Genomic DNA, 21,192 nt, shown 5'->3' with positions numbered 1-21,192 from the left:
CTTAACTCTCCTCAGAGTGCAGGCACGGGGAATTCTCCTAATTGACGTCAGCTGCTGTAAGGGAAGGACTGCCATGACCTTAAACTTGGCCACCAGTCCACTCTCACATCCAGGAACAAAGCCAGAGGGTTCTCCTGGCAACTGCCTGACATGCTAAATGGCAGGCCCAGGCACTAAGGGAATCCTTTGCTGCCCCAGGGACAAATCCCCCACCGCAGGAAACAGACAAACCAGAGAGATTAGCAGTTTGCCCAGCTGATGCTGGCTTATCCCCTCTGCCCAGAGAGCAGAAAATGAGTTCTAAATCATTGTATTAAAAAATCTAAGCTCCGGTCTGTTTTTGCATTACAAATGAGTGGAATGTTCTCTGCTAAGTGAAAGGGAAAACAGGAAAATATGAGAACTTCAGGGAGAAATGTAAATTGGATCCCTGCACAAATCATCTTACTGTCTTGAAGAAGACTGGAAGAGATATTAACGTTTTAAGTACAAACTATTCAGATGTTTTAAAATCAACGTGAACACTCATTTTATAAAAGGTCTTGTAATAAAAATGCTATTCAATCCCCCTACCCTGCCATGGCTCCCTTGAACAAGTATGAAAGTTTCCTAATCATCCCCCCTCTTAAGAATCCCTCCCCACCTCATCCTACTCATCTCATCCAGGACATTATTACAGCCACAAACATGATTATGTAACTCTCCTGCTCCAAGATCCCCTCGACCCCCATTCCTTATAGAATAGTACCAGAATAAGTGCTGGCTATAGAGTTAATATTTAACCCTGGCCTTCCAGCCTCAGTCTCACCCTCCCATTTCCACCTCACCTCTCATACCCTTCTGAAACCCCGTCTTCTCACAGCAAACCTCAAAGAACATGACTAGCCACTTTACAAAAAATACCAGTGGCTTCCATATCCACAACAGATAGGACAGTTATTTAACAGTTTCTTTAACTCAAAGATGAAATGTAATAATCAATGAGCACTGTCAAGGAAATAGTCATTTAGAAGATAGGAACACATTTTGGTTTTAAATTAGCTATATCCACTTGGATACTTCCTAATTTTCTTGAACAAACCTAGGTTATATCCTTTAATTTAGTCAACAATTTAATGTACTTATGCTTGGTTAGACACCTGTTTCCACTTTTTCCTGTTATATTCTGAGCCCTTGGAGGGCAATGACCAGGTCTTACTCACATGTGTATGATACATACCACCTGTACCAGGTAAATGCACAATAAACATTTCATTAAATTGAATTTCCAAAATGTGTTGCCTCACTGATTTGGGGCCACACTTTTTTCAACGTTCCATTTGTGTGTTTGCAAGAACACAAAGATAAATTCAACTACATTTTTGGGGAAAAAATTTCAAAGAGGAAAAATACTTTTCTTTACAAAATGTCTGCAACACAGAAATAGTCTTCAAATTAAAAATCTGAAACAGCTACCAGTCTAGTCAGCCATGTTAGATGAGAAAAAAATAATGGAACTTGCCTCATGGCTCCCTTGTTTGGACAAATTTCATCTCTACTCCTATGAAGATGGTATGCTCACCTATCTAAATCCACACGCTAAATCCACTTTGTGAGGGCAAGTCCACACTCCTTTACTCCCTCTCCGGATGGACAGATGGCAGGGAGTCAGGGGACTAGGCAGCTTCCTGGTCCTTCTGACTTCTCCAAAATAAAACATAATGAATTTTCAGGGGAAAAAAATCCTAAATGAACACAAACCTTTCATTGCCTTATGAACACTTGAAGAGAAATTCTTTGTTCATTTTAACTTTAAAGAAATGCTAAAGGAATGAAGGACTATCTAGATTTCCAAAAACTAGGGCATTAATTCCTCAGTTTTTCTTAAATGGGGGCAAACCATGGCAAATGTTAGTATAACTCTTCTCTAAACATCTGAGAGTGAAATATTTTTATTAATTAAAAGTAGGAGGGAAGGACTAGAGGAAAATCTGGTAGTGGCTTTTTAATTATAAAATATTGATCACTTCTTTTGAGAGTTTACATATCTACTACACTTAATTCTGAATTCCACAGAAGTTATCGGTCAGTAACTTAGGGTAAGTTTCTGGCCTGACTTACTCACCACTGGTCCAATATTGAGTTAATACTCCTCGAGCCAGTTCCTCCTCTACCTGGCCCTAAACATAGTTATTATTTCTGAAATACAACTAAGAAAAAATAGCATTGCAAGACAAAATTAAAATGTAAATAATGTCAATCTCTCTAGAATGGGAATCATTCAAGATATTTTGATAAAGAAAGGTGTAGTCTGATACTCAAAAGAGCTTATCTCTTTCTTAACAGTCCAATTCAGATATTCATTTGAAGATCAATAATTTTAAAAGAAATTAGCCATCACTAGTATATATGAAATACGTTTAGATGCCCCCTTTATATCAAAAAGAACAATATTCTATGTCTAATTCAGAATAATATTTAAGAGGAAAATATTTTTAGCTTCTTCAAAAATGAAAACTTGCAGACTAAGCAAACTCCATAAAGAGTAGATCCAACGTCTCTAGTATTAGAAGCTGTATACTATACAATTGTTGTTTTCTTTTTTCGAAATGGAGTCTCACTCTGTCGCCCAGGCTGGAGTGCAGGGGCACAATCTCAGCTCACTGCAACCTCTGCCTCCCAGGTTCAAGAGATTCTCCTGCCTCAGCCACTCAAGTAGCTGGGATTATAGGTGCCCACCACCACACCCAGCTAATTTTTGTAATTTTAGTAGAGACGTAATTTTACTGTGTTGGCCAGGCTGGTCTCAAACTCTTGACCTCAAGGGATCCATCCTTCTCAGCCTCCCAAAGTGCTGGGATTATAGGCGTGAGCCATCGTGTCCAGCCCATACACAATTTTTTGACGATATTTCATTTTTATGGCCTAAGAGAAGCACACTTACACAGAATATGTATCTGATCATAAGAAGTAACAAAACCAAAACAAACACACAAACCAAAAAAAGGCCGGGAATGGTGGCTTACACCTGTAATCCCAGCACTTTGGGAGGCTGAGCCGGGCAGATCACCTGAGGTCAGGAGTTCAAGACCAGCCTGGCCAACGTGGTACACCATCTCTACAAAAATACAAAAACTAGGCAGGCATGATGGCAGGTGTCTGTAATCCTAGCTACTCAGGAGGCTGAGGCAGGAGAATTGCTTGAACCCAGGAGGCGGAGGTTGCAGTGAGCTGAGATCGTGCCATTGCACTCCAGTCTGGCGACAAGAGCAAAACTCTGTCTCAAAAAAAACCCAAAAAACCATGTTATTTTGTAGGGACAAAATGCTATGGGCAAAAGAGAAAAAACAGTGTCCTCCTTCTGAAAGTTCGGTGGTTCTCAAACTTTGATGTGCATCAGAATCACACATAGGGCTGGATAAGACAAAGATTGTTGGGTCTTACCCCAGGTAATCTGATTCAGTAGGCCGGAGTGGGGCCTGGGAATGCATATTTTAACAAGTTTCAAATGGTGATGATGACACTATCAGTCTGGGGATCACACTTTGAAAACTACTGTTTTAACTTAGACCCTTACTCAACCATTGTGGAAGTCTTGGGATCCTTTGTCTAATCTTTCCCAATGAATATCCTGTGTTCTTTGTGCCACTTAGCATTTCTACTTACAAACAATATGACTTCTTAAAGTATCACTTCAGAAATCATCATCATCTCTAAGTCGCATGCCACTTCTTAGAGCATTGCAATCTTACAGATATTTAACACATGAAAATATGTGTATATATGTATAATATACTTACTCCTCTAATGTATATATTTGACAGTAAAAGATTATGATGAGTAAGGTATTTGAAGACTCAGTGGTAACTAGGACTTTTGATTTGATGCTATAAACAACAAAATGTGTATGCGAATGGGCAATCTCCCTCCTCAGGACTTACCTGTGACTGGCGCATCAATATCCAGCAAGTTTTTTTCCTGTCGAAGAATTGATGCACCCTCTGTTATTATTCTCAATGCAACACTCTCTTCCAGTCTTCCCTCCTTCATAAGATGTGCCTTTAAGATATCCACACGAGGTTTTCCATCATTATCAAACACTTCTTTTGCTGTAAGCCGGTGACTTGGAGGAAATGGAACAGCTGAAAAAAAAAAAGTCCAATTATGACATTAGCCAAAACTCAACAACAAACAATTCAATAATAACCACCAAATATCCATCCTCATCACAAACCACCTAATATAGTATTTTTACGGTGGCTGAATTAAAAGATGATCAAGGGCTATCTATCAAAAATTAAGAACTGCATCCTTTCTTTGATTCTAGATATAATGTGATTGCTTAAACAAAATTGATAGTTCTTGTTCATCCAGTACTATCTCTTGCATCTATAATATCCTGATTGAGTTAAAAAGAAAGGGAATGAAAATAAGTTTTCAGTTCAACAATAATTAATTTTGTGAAAGAAAATTTTTCCTATATATCCAACCATAACCAACTTGTGCAAAGATGGGTCTCCACTAGAAAACGGGCTCCTCTACTGGGATTAGAGGCATGGGAAAAGATCTATCCAACCAGATTTGCTGCTCTAACTAGAGTCGCATCTGAGATAACTGATCTACTCACTGTTTAAGAAAACAGCAGGAATCTGAAAGGAAAAAGGCAAAAGTGCACTGAATACTGATAAGGAAATCAGGATTTGCAGGTGAGTGTGTATGCTCATACTGAAGGGACCTCCTTAAAAGTGAAGGGTCAGGTTGTCAGGGAGGAGACACAGGTATTTTAAAAAATGACACAATGACAAAGTCCAATGATTGCTTAGGCTTGGAAGCAATCATTCTCTCTTCCACTCACTCACATCTTCTTAACAGCAAGAAGCTCTCTTGTAGCTACTGCCTTCCTCTACATTTGTGAGTACATTCATTCACTCATTCAGCCAGAGGACATTCACTAAACTCCTCTAGCTTGCCCTGCTTCCAAAGATCTATGGTCAGAGATGGTATCACAAAGGTTAAATTTGCAACAAATGGCCAATAAGCCATTTAAAGACTCATTATTTATCTGTTTCACATGATGGTTCATTCACTGGACAACTCATCTCTGCTAGATATTAGAAGTATCTGGCAAGGAGCATAAACATCATCCCATGTATCTTTCATGTGCCATGCCCATTGTGAAACAGACATACAGCATCTCCATTGGATGGCTCCTCTCTCAGGAAAAGCACTTGATGTTACGGAATAAACTTGGCCCTCTCCTTTCCTAAAAGTGTCTCTCAAGGAAGCAAGACTTACAGGAGACCTATGCCAAAACATTTTGTGTAATCTAATGGCATAGGTTTATAATCCTGAGTGAAATTATAACTATTTAAGAGAAAAGAAAAACTGGGAAATGAACTTGTACAGATGGATGCAAGGATGATTTTCTGGACAATGCAGCCACATCTATTTCACTATGTTGTCAGATTGAGGCAGATTCGTTGGGTGAGCAGGAGGCTTTTGTGGTCAGACAAACCTGGGTGCGAACCTTGCACTCTGCACACTCCCCAGCTTATGACCTTGAGCAAGTTAAATAACCTTCTTTGGCTCCAGTTACCTCACCTGTGAAGTGAGGATTACATCTATCTGAGGATTGTTATACTAACTACAGTAAATAGTTACAGTAGTAGCTAATATTTGTAGAGTATTTATTTTATGCCAGGCATCGTTTAGGTAATAAAATCAAAAACAACAATAAAAGTGTAAGATGAGTAGGGCGTACATACATGTGTTTATATATAAACTTATTTAGCTGCCATAACATTACTGTGCAGGAGAAACCTGAGGCTCAAAAATATTAAGCACCTTGCCCAAGATAATTATCTAGTGATTTATGTGTATAACTCAGTGAGTTTAAAACCCAGCAGTCAGATGCCAGAATACCTGCAATAAATAAACTACACTACTTCCCAGAAAGTACTCGATAATGCTTAGTAAGTAAAAATGATTAATAAATCACTTCTTATGAAATTCTAATTCTGAGAGGTATTTATTTCTCACAAATATTTTTATTTTCCAAAAGTTACTTTGAGTAGCTTATAGTACAATAGATACATAATACAAGAACAAAAGACGAATTGTATAATCCCAAAGAATACTAAATAATAAAAGAAATCTGAAGATTAAACAAGGAGGAGAGAAAAACAGGAAATTAGGTCATTAAATTTGAGGCATTTGGAGGTTATTCTATTTTTTTTTCTCTGCCCTCCCTGCTTTTCCTTGCTAGACTGATAGAGTATGCTTGTTAAGAAAACACGGAGATGTTTTTCAACAGCCACATTTCTTTACACAGGTCTTTATATACGTTTTGAGATTAGAAAATATCTTACTTGGCAACTCCTCAAAATTCCTCAGGCTATAGACCATGAGTCAAGATATGGGCTGGGGGCTAAAAAGGGGTAAACTTCAAAAGGATGCTTGTGGTAAGGGCAACAGCTGAATTTTTAAAAAATGATTTCCCAAGGTGTTTTAGGCAACAGTGAAGGTTTAAGTGGCTCTGCATAACCATCAGGCAAGAATCACAGGTGCACAGAAGGAAAGGAGGCTATTATATTGTCAGGCAGATAAAAGCAGTGGGTCTCTGCCACACATGCACTTGCTGGCCTGATTAAACTTAAGATAGATCAAAGAATTAAACCTGAAAGTGCCAAAGCATTTACGAAGGTGAGAGGCAACAGGAGAGCACCCCAGAAAGCGCCTCACCTTCATGAATTAGTCTTTCTCCAAGTCCCTAGACTCCCTCCAAGGCCAAGACCACTGCAATAACAGATGCTCCACCCTCCACTGCAGATCTTTTACCTTCCAGTAATTGCTAATCCTAAGGCAACTGGCTAAGGTAAAGCCACCTGCTCTGAGATACTGGAGCTGGTTCCAAATAAGCAGGGGTGAGAAAGGAGAGGAAAAACGCCAATCAGATGGCTCTATTTCCAATTGGATGGAAGAGATCCTGATGAGATGGGGCCCTCTACCAGTTAAACAGATGGCAAAGCCTGCAGGGAACCAAGATGGGCAGTAATGATGCCAAAGACTGAACACAGAGATGTCGCCAGTGAAAAGTTTTCTAGGACAAAAATAAGACTGGGCTAATATTTGTGTATTTGTGCACCTTTTGGCATCATAAAAAACATACCAGCCTTACAAAGGTCACATTTATTTGCTTTTTCTGTTCACCTAGAATCCTACATGAAGACCTGTGCCAAATAATGAGCAAAAACTATTTAGACCAAATAATCCAATCAGCTTGGAAACATTTATTTAATTAATGCATTGTGAAAGTTGCTACACTTAATATAACAAAACTGGATTTCCCCTTCCTTCCTTTGCTTTGAGTCCACAACAAGTTGCTTTCATTGATACATGAGCAGGCCAGGACTGGAGAAATGATGTTTGTGCACATTAGTAAAAATTCAGAAACAGCTGTTGATATTTGGGCTGGTTCTTTGCAAAACAATTTTTTTGTAACTGCCTGTAAGCACAGAATATAGTGCTAAGACATCTTAGAAGCACCCTTCTCAGGATGAGCTTCTAATCAATCAAGAAGCATATCTTCTGAGAAGCTAGAAACCTTCTCAGCTTTCACTACTTCACAATTCCCACCCAATGCCACTTTTTCCCCTCAAATTAATAAAACAGCAAAGTAGATAAAATCTGGGAAATGTAAGTGCTTGACTGACTCCTAACAGAAAACATCACAGAAGGCTTTAAAGGCAAACAACATATTGGGCTAGGATTATGTTCTCATGTCATTGACAGTGGAAATCCGGCAGAGACTGATTTTCAAGGGTCAATGACATGAAATTGTTTCTTTTTCTATCTGCTGTTTCCAGCAGAGAGTTTATCTATCTGATATGGAGAAAGGTTACTAGTCTACCTATGAACCAAACGCATATGCATCCAATATTGGCATCTATATAACTATTATTAAAGTTGTTGTCAACTATACATTTACCAGAGAGAAGCACATTTCAAGTCAAAAAAACCCTGCAGCCAGAGTAATCCTAGCCCTCAGTCTGGCTGACTATGGGAACTACATCTCAGAAAGATCCAGGGATCACTTTCCGAGTTTGAGGATAGGTTAATTTTAGACCACAAATATGTGTTCAGTAGCATACGTGATCTGTTATCACTCTGGGATAGTTCCAGGTATCTGGGATTTCTACTTCTCAAATCTGAGTCACTTAAGCCACTACTGAAGGGATTCCACTGTTTAATAAGAAACATCTGAGGGTCATTGCCATGGTCACACCTTGACTGGAAGATTGTCAGTGACAATATTAGTGGGATATGTAACTTTGTAAAATACTGTATCAAGCCTTCTAAATCCAGTGAATTTGCAAAGACATTGCATCTGTCATGATTGATTCACTGGTGTGGAGCCTGTTTCAGGGAAAGAATTAAAATGTTTGGCATTTTGTATGCCTTTACTTATGGTATCAATGGTATCATTGATGGTATGGTATCAATCAGTAGATCTCAATCTGGACTTCACATCCATGTAACCTGGGATGTATAAAAATATGCCAATGAATATTTTTAAGTATCAGGAACAGGCTACCTACTGCTTCACCTCTACCTGGAGTAGTCCTATAAATGCTGACAGAAAAGATTCAAGAGAATATTTAGCCTAGTGATCTTTTGAGCCTTTATTTTGCTTCTTTTCTCCCCCCTCAAACAAAATTATGCCAGGAAACGTAAGTATATCCAAAAGAGAAAGAGACTAAAGCAGCGTGCCTCCTTTCTCCTCGAAGATGGCTACTAAGGAGTGCTGACACAATCCTGCTGCTCTCTGGAGCAAAACTAGAAAACTCTCAGTCAAGACTGACCCCCTCATACTAAATAAAAGGAAAGTGAAGTCCAGAAAGAGGATGAATGAATCATCCAACATCAAAGGATTAGTCACTAGCTGGCCAAACTAACACTAACATTAAGGTCTCCTGATTTCAATTCCAGCACTTTACCCTCTATATTTACAAAATATTGTACTGACTAGTCACATATGGCTGTTGTATACTCAAAAAATAGCTACTCCAAACTGAAATATGCTGCAAATCCACAGTAAGCATCGTATTTAGAAGACTTGATACAGTATTTTAAAAAGTTAAACATTCATATTTTAATATTGATTTTATGTTGAAATAATAATATTTAGAACATACTGGGCTAAATAAAATTTGTTACTAAAATTAATTCCAACTATTTCTTTTTACTTTTAAAAAATATGTTTACTAGAGCATTTGAAATTGCATACCTAGCTTCCTTTTACTGGACAGTGGTATTCTAGACCCTGCATCCTTCTAAGTAAATGAGAACAAGGTGAGTGGAAATTAAATTTCTTAGCCTTTCTTCTTTCTCAATTTGGTTCAATTTCTACAAAACCTCAACCTATGTCAAAACTGGTTGCACACTGAGAATTGCTTTTTTAAAAGATGATGCCCATGCCCTATGTCTAGAGATCCTGATTTAACTGGTTTAGGGTAGGGCCAGGGCATTGGCCTATTTTTACCTAATCCCAGGTTACACAAATATGAAGTCCAGATTGAGATCCACTGATCTATACCATAAGTAAAGGCATACAAAATGCTGGGCACTTTAATTTTCCCTCTAAACAAGTCAATTTTCCCTCCACACCAGTCAATCAACCACAACAGATGCAATGTCTTTGCAAGTCCAGACACATTTATTTCATCCCTCTCTGTAATCCGGACATGTACAGGAACAGCTCTTATCCCATATTTCATGTGGCAACTGTCTGAACAAGGACTGTCAAAGATACTTATGTCAGCACATGTTAGGAGAACAGCTTAAGCATATCACATGTCAGACACAGCTTAAAACACTTTCTGGCCTGACCTCCTTAGACTGGAACACCATCTATTCCCTTGTGGATATTTGTGTATGTCACAGTCCTCTGTGCTAATCAAACTATATCAGTTAATCAATCAGCAGCACCTATTACGCACCAACTAGGCATTGTATCCCATGCTAGGCAGTGAGAGGAGCAGGAAGAAATGGACCACAGATAACAAACATAAGCCAACCCAAGCTCTGAAGAGCTTACCAGGTGGTATAATTATCAGGTTTTGCTTGAGATAGTTGGCAAAGTGTTAAACTGCAAAACTAAAGAACAAGTTTAAAGACAATGAGAAAAAAAATCTAAGTAGTAAGAAAAAATTGTGTCTCTCTACCCTAAGGTTATGGCTGAATTCTTAGAAACTCTTTGATCCAGTTGCACATTTCTCTTGTTTAAAGTACATAATAAATATTTAATTTTTTAGATGACTCCAAGAGAAGAAGTTCTGTTTTTAAGTTATGAAAAAATAGAATATGTCTATTGTAAAATATATGCCAGTTGAAATATAAAAAGCAATTCCATCACCAAAATATGTGAAATCTGATTCTACTTCTGAACAAAGAGTAAAGAGATATGTAAGTACTAAGGACTTTTCACTGAATTTTATTTGAGTTCTAACATTGAGCAATTAGGTTTAACTTATATTCTCCGGGATGAAAAAATATATATCAGTATGGGGGATATGTGTTTATTTATGCACAGAATGGATATTCTGGATGCAAAGATATACAAAACATGTTGTCTGGAAGAGAGAGCTAAAAATTAACCACAGCTAGCCCCTAAGAAGAATCGTAAGAACATATTTATTAGGGTTCTACTTATGCTACTCCTGCAGACACTCATCACTCGCGTGTTTGAAAGTCTTTGGCTTTTATTATAGATATTAATTCCCTTCAAATAAAAATATACATGGCCATCTCAAGTGTGGTTAAATATCAGGCTTGCAAACAGAAAAATCCAGTCTCAATTAAAATTTTAAAAAATGATTTTTTCATAGATCTATAAATAAAGATACAATTTATTAATTTACTGTTGTTTTTTCCTGCTGCTATGATGACTTCTTCTGTCCTTGTCAGAAACCTCCTTACTCACCTCCTCTAAATACTATCATACCAGTCCTGAGCCTTCAAATGTATTCAACTGTTAGATACAGTATGTGTCTTGATCATTTTACTAGCAGATTGAGTACCTCATTTGAATGCTCACTGAATGTTCACATATAAATATACCAAAATAGTATCTTATGTAACATATCAACGTGTTAATCAAAGGGCATTATGGTGCTCAAAGCGCTTACTGAAATAAACATTCTTTTTTTTTCTCAGGCTTACAGAATATATATTATACCCAGTACTTTTTGAGATTAAATCTGAAATGTGCTACAAGCAATTATTTAATAAAGATCAGACTAATTAGATGAATTATTCCTCAGCCAGGCATGGTGGCTCACGCCGGTAATACCAACACTTTGGGAGGCCAAGGTGGGCTGATCACGAGGTCAAGAAATCAAGACCATCCTGGCCAACATGGTAAAACCCTGTCTCTACTAAAAATACAAAAATTAGCTGAGTGTGATAGCACGTGCCTGTAGTCCCAGCTACTCAGGGGGCTGAGGCAGGAGAATCACCTAAACCCAGGAGGCAGAGGTTCCAGTGAGCCGAGATTGCACCACAGCAGTCCAGCCTGGGCGACAGAGCAAGACTCCATCTCAGGATTAAAAAAAAAAATATATATATATATAATATATATATGTATGTATATGTGTGTGTGTGTGTGTGTGTGTGTGTGTATATATTCCTCAACTACAAGGGATTAAAAATTAATTAGAGAAAATAAGTACCTGAGCAGTACAGAGCTTCTATTATTATCCAAATTTCAAAATAGTTTTTAAATGTTTACATATATATATTTAAATATACTTATTTATGTGTATCTATTCTTTCTCCTTCCCATGTACAGATTTTCGCATGCTCCTTTTCACCACATATTCTTGAGTCTAAGGATTCAAGGACACAGAAATGAGTGACAGTCCACAACTTCCTCAGCATGCAGTCTTGAGAAGTTCTATCACAAAACTACTTTAATTTTTGATATTTTGAGAAGTTCTATCACGAAACTACTTTAATTTTTGATATTTTGCTTGCTTCATTACAATTGCAAATGGCTTATATAATGAATTATGTAATAATGATTCAACATTGAATAGTATTTGACAAAAGTTATTTTAATGGTTTCAAAATATTTCAGCATAATTGATAAGTTTAAATAAAAGTTGATTTTTTTTTTAGACAGGGTCTCCCTCTGTTGCCCATGCTGGAGGGCAGTGGTTGGTGCAAACACAGCTCACTACAGCCTCAGCCTCCTGGGCTCAAGCAATCCTCCTACCTCAGTCAACCTCCTGAGCTCAACCAATCCTCCCATCTCAGTCTCCTGAGTAGCTGGGACCACAGGTACCACGCCACCACAGCTGACTAATTTTTTAACTTTTTGTAGAGATAAGGTATCATTATGTTACCTAGGCTTGTCTTAAACCCTGAGGCTCAAGCAATTCTCCTGTCTTAGCCTCCCAAAGTGCTGGGATTATTGGTATGAGCCACAACAACTGGCCCTGATTTTTTTTAATGTTGTTCAAAATTTTAAAGTTATACACACAAGTCCAGTGATTGACACATGGACAATGCCAATCACAAATTATCATACATGGGCATGATAAAATAAAAATTATATTTACTGATTTTGAAATATATGCTATCTAATGTTTACATTAAACTTAGAATTGTAGTTAAATATTAACTGTCTTAATTTACATGTTTAAGTCAAATACTTAAAAAATTTAAATATATAATTGAAGAATTGTTGTTTTATATGAGTCTACTCTATAATGGTTTTTTAAATTTCATACATATATATATATATACACACACACACATATACACACACACATTCAGTTACACCAAGAGGTACCCTCCACTATCTTGGATCTCTGTACTAGATGAAATTATTACAACAATATTTTCAGCAAATGATGTTTATACTAATCCTCAGAATAGCAAACTAAAGTAATGCATGAAATTCTCCTCGCTGGGATGAATTTAAAGAGAGAGGCTTTTATTTATACATTTATTTTTTGGACTTGAACATTTGCTGTCTACTCCAGAGAAAAATGCCACGGGAGAATAAGAAAATCAAGAAACAAACAAGGATAGATACTTTAAGACTAGATGAATTTATTTCAAGTGAGCCAGTCCCTTTGAACATGATAATTATTCCTTAGAAATGAGGAGTACCCAGGGATTCTGAAACTTTATTTAATCCAGGTACATTTTTAAAAATTTATTTATTTATTTATAATTAAGTTCTGGGGTACATGAATCCAGGTACATTTTACCACTTAGAAATCCTCAACTCAACAGCCTAAGTAAGACATGAAATATAAGGAAGGACTTGACCTATTGAGTTGAACTATTTGACAGAAGTTTTTTAATCACTATAAACTTTAGAAACCTTTGTATTAATAAACCTTACAAAATACAGTACTTGCCTTCTTAGTCCTCAATCCTAAACTGGTAAGTTGACAGGGAAAAAACAAAACATCTATGCCCACATATAACTTGTTCCTTTTACCCTCTTCATTCAACTCTATGGGCCTACACATTTTCCATGTCCATATGCCCACCTACCATCCCCATCCTCTGTGGTTAAAACACCTATAGGCATCAAAATCATTTTATTTAATGAATAGGCCTTCTCTTCTTTCAAAGGGTCTTAATAAAATGGCAAACATATGTCCCAAATGATACCAAATAATGTAAGTCTTAAGTGACAATTTAAGAATGTTAACCACTTTTGCATATAAAAGGTGATCCATTAAAAAATAATAAATCCAGTACATAGCATCTTATATCTGTGACCACAGTGAAGCAAAGATCGAAATATTTTGCCTGACAGTCACCTTCCAGAGAGCCAAGAGCAGGAGCTAAACTCCCAGGTTTGCATGTAATTCCCACCTGCTCTGGCTCAATACACCCTACTCCAAGTAGGCTCTAGAGTACGTTGCAGCAAAACACCAGGCCCCCTGTGTCTTTCCATGTTTCAGTAATGCTTACACTGTTTGCTTCATTCTGACGACCAGACCTGTTCTCATCCACTATCTGTGGTCCACCATTTCTAAGAATCACTTACTCGTCTGAATAACACAGAAGCATGCAGGAAGTTCCAATTCTCTGCACTTCTAATGTTCACTCCCCAAATCATAATCTTCACACATCTATTTAAAAATTGGAATGTCTTAATGACTACCACCTACAATACTATTCTCTCAAACTTCATTTGCAGTTGTTTCATTTATCTTCAAAATGAACTTGTCAATTTTGGTTTAATTATCAAACATGCATTGTTTAATGCAGCAAAAGGAAAATGAACAATTTTATAATAAAGCTATGACAGACTGCATTCCTTTCCTCCAAAAAGAACCACTCTTGGGAGATAATTTCCACCCATATGTAAGGTAAATTTTGTGCATAAAAGAAACTTTCAAGTAATTAAGGAAACAGATTGCTGGAATTACAATGCCAGTTGCAAATGTACAGGTAACATCAAATCTCATTCCAACCAATGAGTCAATCAATGATCACTACTCAAAAACAGAATAATTAAGTAGAAGGATTAACAATCAAGTCCCATTGAGTGTCTAGTCCAGTGCTCTGGCATTTGATATGTGCTTCTGAGTCAATGTAAGAAAGGATTGTCTTTTCTCCATCTCACTCACAATTTATTTAATACTTCTGTGGTACTAGAAGCAGTCTAAGAAGAGGGAATAGAAAATAAAATGGCCTTGTTCAGATCTAAAAGTATGTAATTACAAAATGATAGTCAATAGCCAAAACAACAGAACACTGAAACCTTCAGTTAGTAAATGTAAATGTCTTTTAAATAGCCATTAGAGTAAAGAGACCATGGATGCCACATTGTGTGGTGGAAGCTGGGGGCCCATATCAAAGAGTAAACAGACAGATGTGATCAAAAGTGAGCAACAGAATAGAAAACTGAAAACGGACAAGAAAAAAAAAATTGCAAACATTTTGAAAAACTAAATTATTTTAATTGCACATGTGAATGCAGGGTCACAGATAAATCTGTTGTTATTTATGATGTAAAATTAACCCAGTAACAATAAAAATAATGTTACATCAGTACAACAGTGCCCCATTGCTAAGATCCTAAAACACCATCACATGGAATTTCAGAAAGCAGTTCAAATATTTCCTTTAAAGGAACATTTTCCTAGTTTATAAGAATGCTATTAATACACATTTATTGAAGTATGACTCAATTAAAGGCATTTTTAATTGCTAAACTTGCAATATCCAAGACTTAATAGACTAACACTTTCTCGGCAACTCAAGAGTCAGAAGTAGTTCAGGGGGACAAAGGCCTCCTTTTCCCCTCTTTATAGTGTCTGCATGACAGGCTACCAAAGTGAATCCCAATCTTACTAGTAGACACAAATGAAAAATTTATTGAGAAATTCAGCTGTTAAGAGTAGCTAAAAACTAGGCCGGATGCAGTGGTTCACCCCTGTAATCCCAGCACTTTGGGAGGCTGAGGCAGGCAGATCACTTGAGGTCAGAAGTTCAAGACCAGCCTGGCCAACATGGTGAAACCCCGTCTCTACTAAAAACACAGAAATCAGCTGGACATGGTGGCAGGCGCCTGTAATCCCAGATACTTGGGAGGCTGAGGCAGGAGAATCGCTTGAACCCAGGAGGCAGAGGTTGCAGTGAGCCGAGATCATGCCACTGTACTCCAGGCTGGGTGACAGAGCAAGACTCCATCCAAACAAAAAAGAAGAAGAAGGAAAAAAAGTCGTTAATAACTAGAGTATCTAACACAGCCTAAGCACATCTACAATGGCAAACAGAATCATGTTAATTCCCATGATATATTATTTTGGTTCCTCAAAGCATCCAAAAAGCTTCAGTTCCACAAGTTTTTCACTATCCAGATTAAACACACTCATTTAGGCATGATGGGCAGTTATTTAGGCAGCGCTGTGCCTTCATTCAAGTTTCATGTTCGGAAGTCACAATGAGCAGACTAGAAATACACTACTTTTTATTATCACATAATTTAAAATCACTCATTGGCTTAAAATTCTCACTCAAGAAATAATCATGATTAAATGTAGAACTACTAACAGGTTAATATAAATGTAAGATATAGGATATGTTTGGTGAAAAGTGATCACACACACACACGCACAAATAGATGACGTAACAGTGTGTGCTACTTCAACAATGGAGTGGTATTTTGTTTTGAAGTCCCTTGATACATAATAATTCTCCATTTATTCAGAGCTTTTTGGTTCCCGTTGTCTTTAACAACCACAGTGCAGTTCCACACCTAGAGCAATGGTGAAAAACCTCACCAAAAATTCATGTCCTTTATTCCACAGGCGAGGAATGGAACCATTCTCAGCACACTAAATACAAAGGGATGCTAGCATGGCATAATTGAGTGTGCATGTATACAGTTCTATATTTCATGACAGTCCTAAGGAACATCAGGGAATATCCGTGATGGTATACATTCCACATTTCACAAATATTCCACATTTCACAAATATCTTCTATTACAGATACCTAGATAACGCTCTCTATTACAGAGGAAGAGAAAGGTATAATACAATTTCAATATACTATCTTTAAACAGAATTGTAAATAATTTTAAAAGATATATGTCTTACGTGATTTCAGTGAAATATATCATTCCTTGTCTACAGCATATAATTGAAGGTTTATATACACTGTCAATTCTTTTTTGGAATATAATTCAAATCAGGAGAAGGTTCTCATTCCCAAAAGAGTGAATTCAATAATTCATAATGAAACAAAATATTCTTTGATTTGCTAATACTCTTTACATTGGGTTTTTTTTTTTAATGATATGTAGGATACATGCATTCATTACGTACTGGAAAAAGAAAAATCTCCCATTCTACTTATTACATAAATGGAAACTATGTAAAAGCAACTTTCCTTTATAAATACAAAGGCAGAAAATACAGAAACTTCTACAATTGCTTTTCTGATATTGTTATTCTTCAAAAGCAATTTCAATAGCTCATGATTTTTGAGAATATTTATATTTGTAATTATTATTAGAAATAATTTATACTTCCATAATAGAGATTTTAACAGTCCAAAATGCAATAAAAGTTCAAGAATAATCAAAGAAATAAGGAGAAAATAAACAATTTTTTATGACTTGAGGAATATAAATTTGAGTTCAACTAACCAAACTGCCAAGTTACATTGCATTTTTTTAAAAAGCAAAATCCTAAACAGCATGTGAGTTTTACTAGAGCAATTTCCCAAAGGTACTGGCAATACTTACTCCCTATATAGCCGAGGGGGACCCAATTATTACTCTCACACCAAATGATAAACAAAACAAACAATAACCAGTCACCCCATATCTTCTGAACTCCCTTACCACTAGACTGTAATTACCCTGGGGATCTCCATGCTGAAGAGACAAAACAGTACGTCCTAGAAGCAAAGACAAAATTTTGGATCAGATTCACGACAAGAAGCCATTCAAAGTATATTTTGAATGTAAGACTGATGTATTTTATTTATGCACATAATTTTCCTATTCCAGATGCTTCTATACAAATAAGAAATGTATATGAATAGACAAAGAATGATGTGGATCACTGGAAAGACAGCCTATATATTGGCCACAAGGTCTACCATCACTTTTGTACTCAAGCAACAAAGAAAGAAAAATACAGACAATGTTACTGCAATAATTAGGGGTATGTTGAGTAAGTCATCAATAACCCACCAAAATTAGATTTTATTAGTGACTGAAGAACAGGTATCCAAAGAAAGTGAAATATTTTTAAATATTATTAAAAGAAAACACATACAACACAAAACAAATACAAAGTAAAGAAAAATTACAGAACTTCAGAAAACTAATTATTACAAAAAAGGAAAAGTAAAGTTGAATAAATCACCAAATAGAGGGCTTAGGAGATTGTTGAAATTTCATCGCAACTTTATGTGTTGCACAAATTTCTGAGAAGAAAGGCCACAGTTTAATAGATTCTCAAAAGAGTCTGTGACCCAAAGAGGCTAAGGTCCACTCCAAAAAGTCTTCCTCACCATTACCATAGTAACCATATAGTCTAGTTCCTCAATTACCCTGTCTGGATTATTGTGATAATGACCAGACTATTTTTCCAAGTTCCCAGTTATCTCACCTTAATCCACCTGATCCTCAAACTCTATGGTCTGACTATATTTCAGGCAATTTCAAACATTTCTTCAAGCTTTTCAGAGACAGTAAGGTGAAGGAGTTAAAAGTATGAATTCAGAAGCCAGACTGCCTAGGTAAACCATATCATCTTCAGCACATAATTTAATTGCTCTATGCTATAGCTGAAGATTAAACGAACTAATATTTGTAAGGTGCTGGGACCACTGAAGATTAAACAAACTAATATTTATAAGGTGCTTGGCCCATTACCAGCACAATACATACTTCATAAGTTTTCCTTATGATTAACAACTACCTTGCTTTACCTCCTTGGCCACACATCCTAATCATCCCTATTCAAATAGCACAACTTCTTAAAACACACAAAGCCTGCTCTCCATCCAAATCCACCACATCATTGAGTACTAAATACTTAATAACACTATATTTTGATTACCAAAATACAGTGTTCTTTACTTTGTTTTGTGTTTATTTTTTTGTCTTTAAAACATAAAACATTTGCTGCCAGTATTAACTTTACTCTTACAAAGCAGCCTACAAATCATTAGACAAGTTCTCTGCTAAGTTCAAAAAAAGTTTACACATCTGTAGTTATGTTCTTAAATATCATCCAATTTCACATTCTAATTTTCTAGTTCAAGAAACTGAGGCTCAAAGAGAGTAAGAGTAGTGATTATAACAATGAAATAATAAAATAAATGTTATATAAATAATTTATATACATACATATTGTTTAGAACAGTATCTGAGATGTAGTCAATTCTCTCACAGATTTACTTCATTGAATCTTCACAACAGTCTTGTGATTTGGGTACTGTTATTCTACTTTTTATATTCCAAAACCCAGGTACAAAGAAATGAAATGACTTTGCTAAGACTGCACAGCAAATAAGTAGGGGAAGTCAGGGCTCACATCAGACCCCTGCTATGGAGCTGTGCTTTTAACTCTTGCTATCCCCTCTCTGTAGATAACTGACTCATCCAATGATCCAAAGGTAATTAAGGGCAGAACCCGAAGTACACATCCAGTTCTCCAGATTTCCCTGAATCATGCTCTTTACTTTTGAGTTCACTATTCCCAACCCAGAGCGATGGACACAGAAAGCATTCAAAAAACATTTGTCCAGTGATTTACTGGTGTATGATTCACATCTCACCACATAATTTTCTAAACGCAATAATGTTTATTCTGCATGCACAGTTTGCTCCTTGAGTATCTTATCTGGCTCTTCTGTCTTCTTAATTTAATTGCTCCCAGCCTTAAAAGAGACCAAAATGTTACAAGGAACAACTGGTTCAGTAATCAGCTTGTAAAAGGTACATGTTTCTTTGTTTTAATTTAATTTTTGATGAGTTGATCCAGAGATAAATGAGTCCTTCAAAGTATTTCCATATATGAACACTGAGCTTAGGTTCTACAAGAAATAAATTCTTCCCATCAATGCTAGCTGTCTCCTCTCAGACTGGCCTATGATTTTGTTTAAAATGTGCCTCCTCTGCCTTTACTCTTTAAAAAGCATGTTAGTTAACCTGCTGTTGAGAATTTCCAGCAACACAGAGCAGAAACTGAGCTCTACATGCAACAAAGTGTCATGGTTATTAGTTTTGAATTATCTAATTGCCTATCTTCACATAATAGCTTTAATAGTTGTGTGTCCTTGAGAAAATTTTTAAGAAACCAGTTTCATCACCTGTAGAATGGAGATGTAATAACTACTCAAAAAGCTACTGAAAGGATTAAATGAGAACACACTTGCAGAAGTGCTTTGTGCAATACTTGGTGTGAAGTATGAACTCAAATTTGCTTAACTTATAAATTTTTAATTATTTGTCATTATTCTATTTAAGTGAATTCCTACAGGATTTCTTTTATTCCATATGCCTGCATTTTCGGGTATACTTGAAAACTCTCATTTGATATATATATACACATCACAAAACCTCTAAGTATTATATATATCACAAAAGTCCTAAGTATTAAGTAAATGCTTATACCATCTAATTGGTCTAACAGAATGGTACTTATCTGGCAACTGACAAAGACAGCCTCAAGAACGAGACCATGTCCTTTGCAGGAACATGGTTGGAGTTGGAAGCAATTATCCTCAGCAAACTAACACAGGAACAGAAAACCAAATAGCATATGTTCTCACTTATAAAGTAGGAGCTGAATGATGAGAACACATGGATAAATGTGGGGGGAACAACACACACTGGGGTTTGTCAAGGAGGGTGTTGGGGGAGGGAGAGCATCAGGAAGGATAGCTAATGGATCCTGGGCTTAATACCCAGGTGATGGGATGATCTGTGCAACAAACCACCATGGCACACGTTTACCTATGTAACAAACCTGCACATCCTGCACATGTACCCCTAAATTTAAAAGCTGAAGGGAGAAAAATAATAAAAAAGATGGCCTAAAGGTCATTGTCTAAACAAGAATTTTATTCATTATCATGGGCAAATAGGAGAATTATTATTATGAGTATAATGTGTCTTTAGTGGAAGGCTCAAAGCAGCAATTAAAAAAACTACTGGGGGGGGCACACCCAAGATGGCCAAATAGGAACAGCTCCAGCCTCCAGCTCCCAGTGTGAGTGACACAGAAGACAGGTGATTTCTGCATTTTCAACTGAGGTACTGGGTTCATCTCACTGGGGCGTGTCGGACAGTTGGTGCTAGTCTGCGGGTGCAGCCTGACCAGCAAGAGCTGAAGCAGGGTGAGGCATCGCCTCACCTGGGAAGCGCAAGGGGGAAGGGAATTCCTTTGCCTAGCCAAAGGAAATTGAGACACATAACACCTGGAAAATTGGGTAACTCCCACCCTAATACTGCGCTTTACCAAGGGTCTTAGCAAACGATGCACCAGGAGATTATAAACCACAACTGGCCCAGAGGGTCCCACGCCCATGGAGCCTCCCGCATTGCTAGCACAGCAGTCTCAGATCTAACTGCAAGGTGGCAGCAAGGCTGGGGGAGGGACACCCACCATTGCTGAGGCTTAAGTAGGTAAACAAAGCCACCGGGAAGCACAAATT

General features: G+C 36.9%; 1 protein-coding gene across 2 annotated transcripts in view; it reads right to left on the bottom strand.

Annotated features, from left to right (window-relative positions):
* PPP3CA (protein phosphatase 3, catalytic subunit, alpha isozyme) overlaps positions 1–4,118 on the bottom strand; it is a 187,933-nt gene extending 183,815 nt beyond the window's left edge. The window contains exon 1 of one of the 2 annotated variants that reach the window (XM_011967210.1): positions 3,921–4,118. In XM_011967210.1, the coding sequence (XP_011822600.1) occupies positions 3,921–4,029 (109 nt within the window). In that variant the 5' untranslated portion in view covers positions 4,030–4,118. The remainder of the gene's footprint in view (positions 1–3,920) is intronic. The other variant, XM_011967209.1, reaches the window with a different exon arrangement.
* Between the last annotated feature and the right edge of the window lie 17,074 nt (positions 4,119–21,192).

The sequence above is a fragment of the Mandrillus leucophaeus genome, unplaced genomic scaffold, assembly GCF_000951045.1.
Source record: "Mandrillus leucophaeus isolate KB7577 unplaced genomic scaffold, Mleu.le_1.0 Scaffold792, whole genome shotgun sequence".
NCBI classification, from domain to species: domain Eukaryota; kingdom Metazoa; phylum Chordata; class Mammalia; order Primates; family Cercopithecidae; genus Mandrillus; species Mandrillus leucophaeus.
This window is presented reverse-complemented; position numbering and strand designations above follow the sequence as displayed.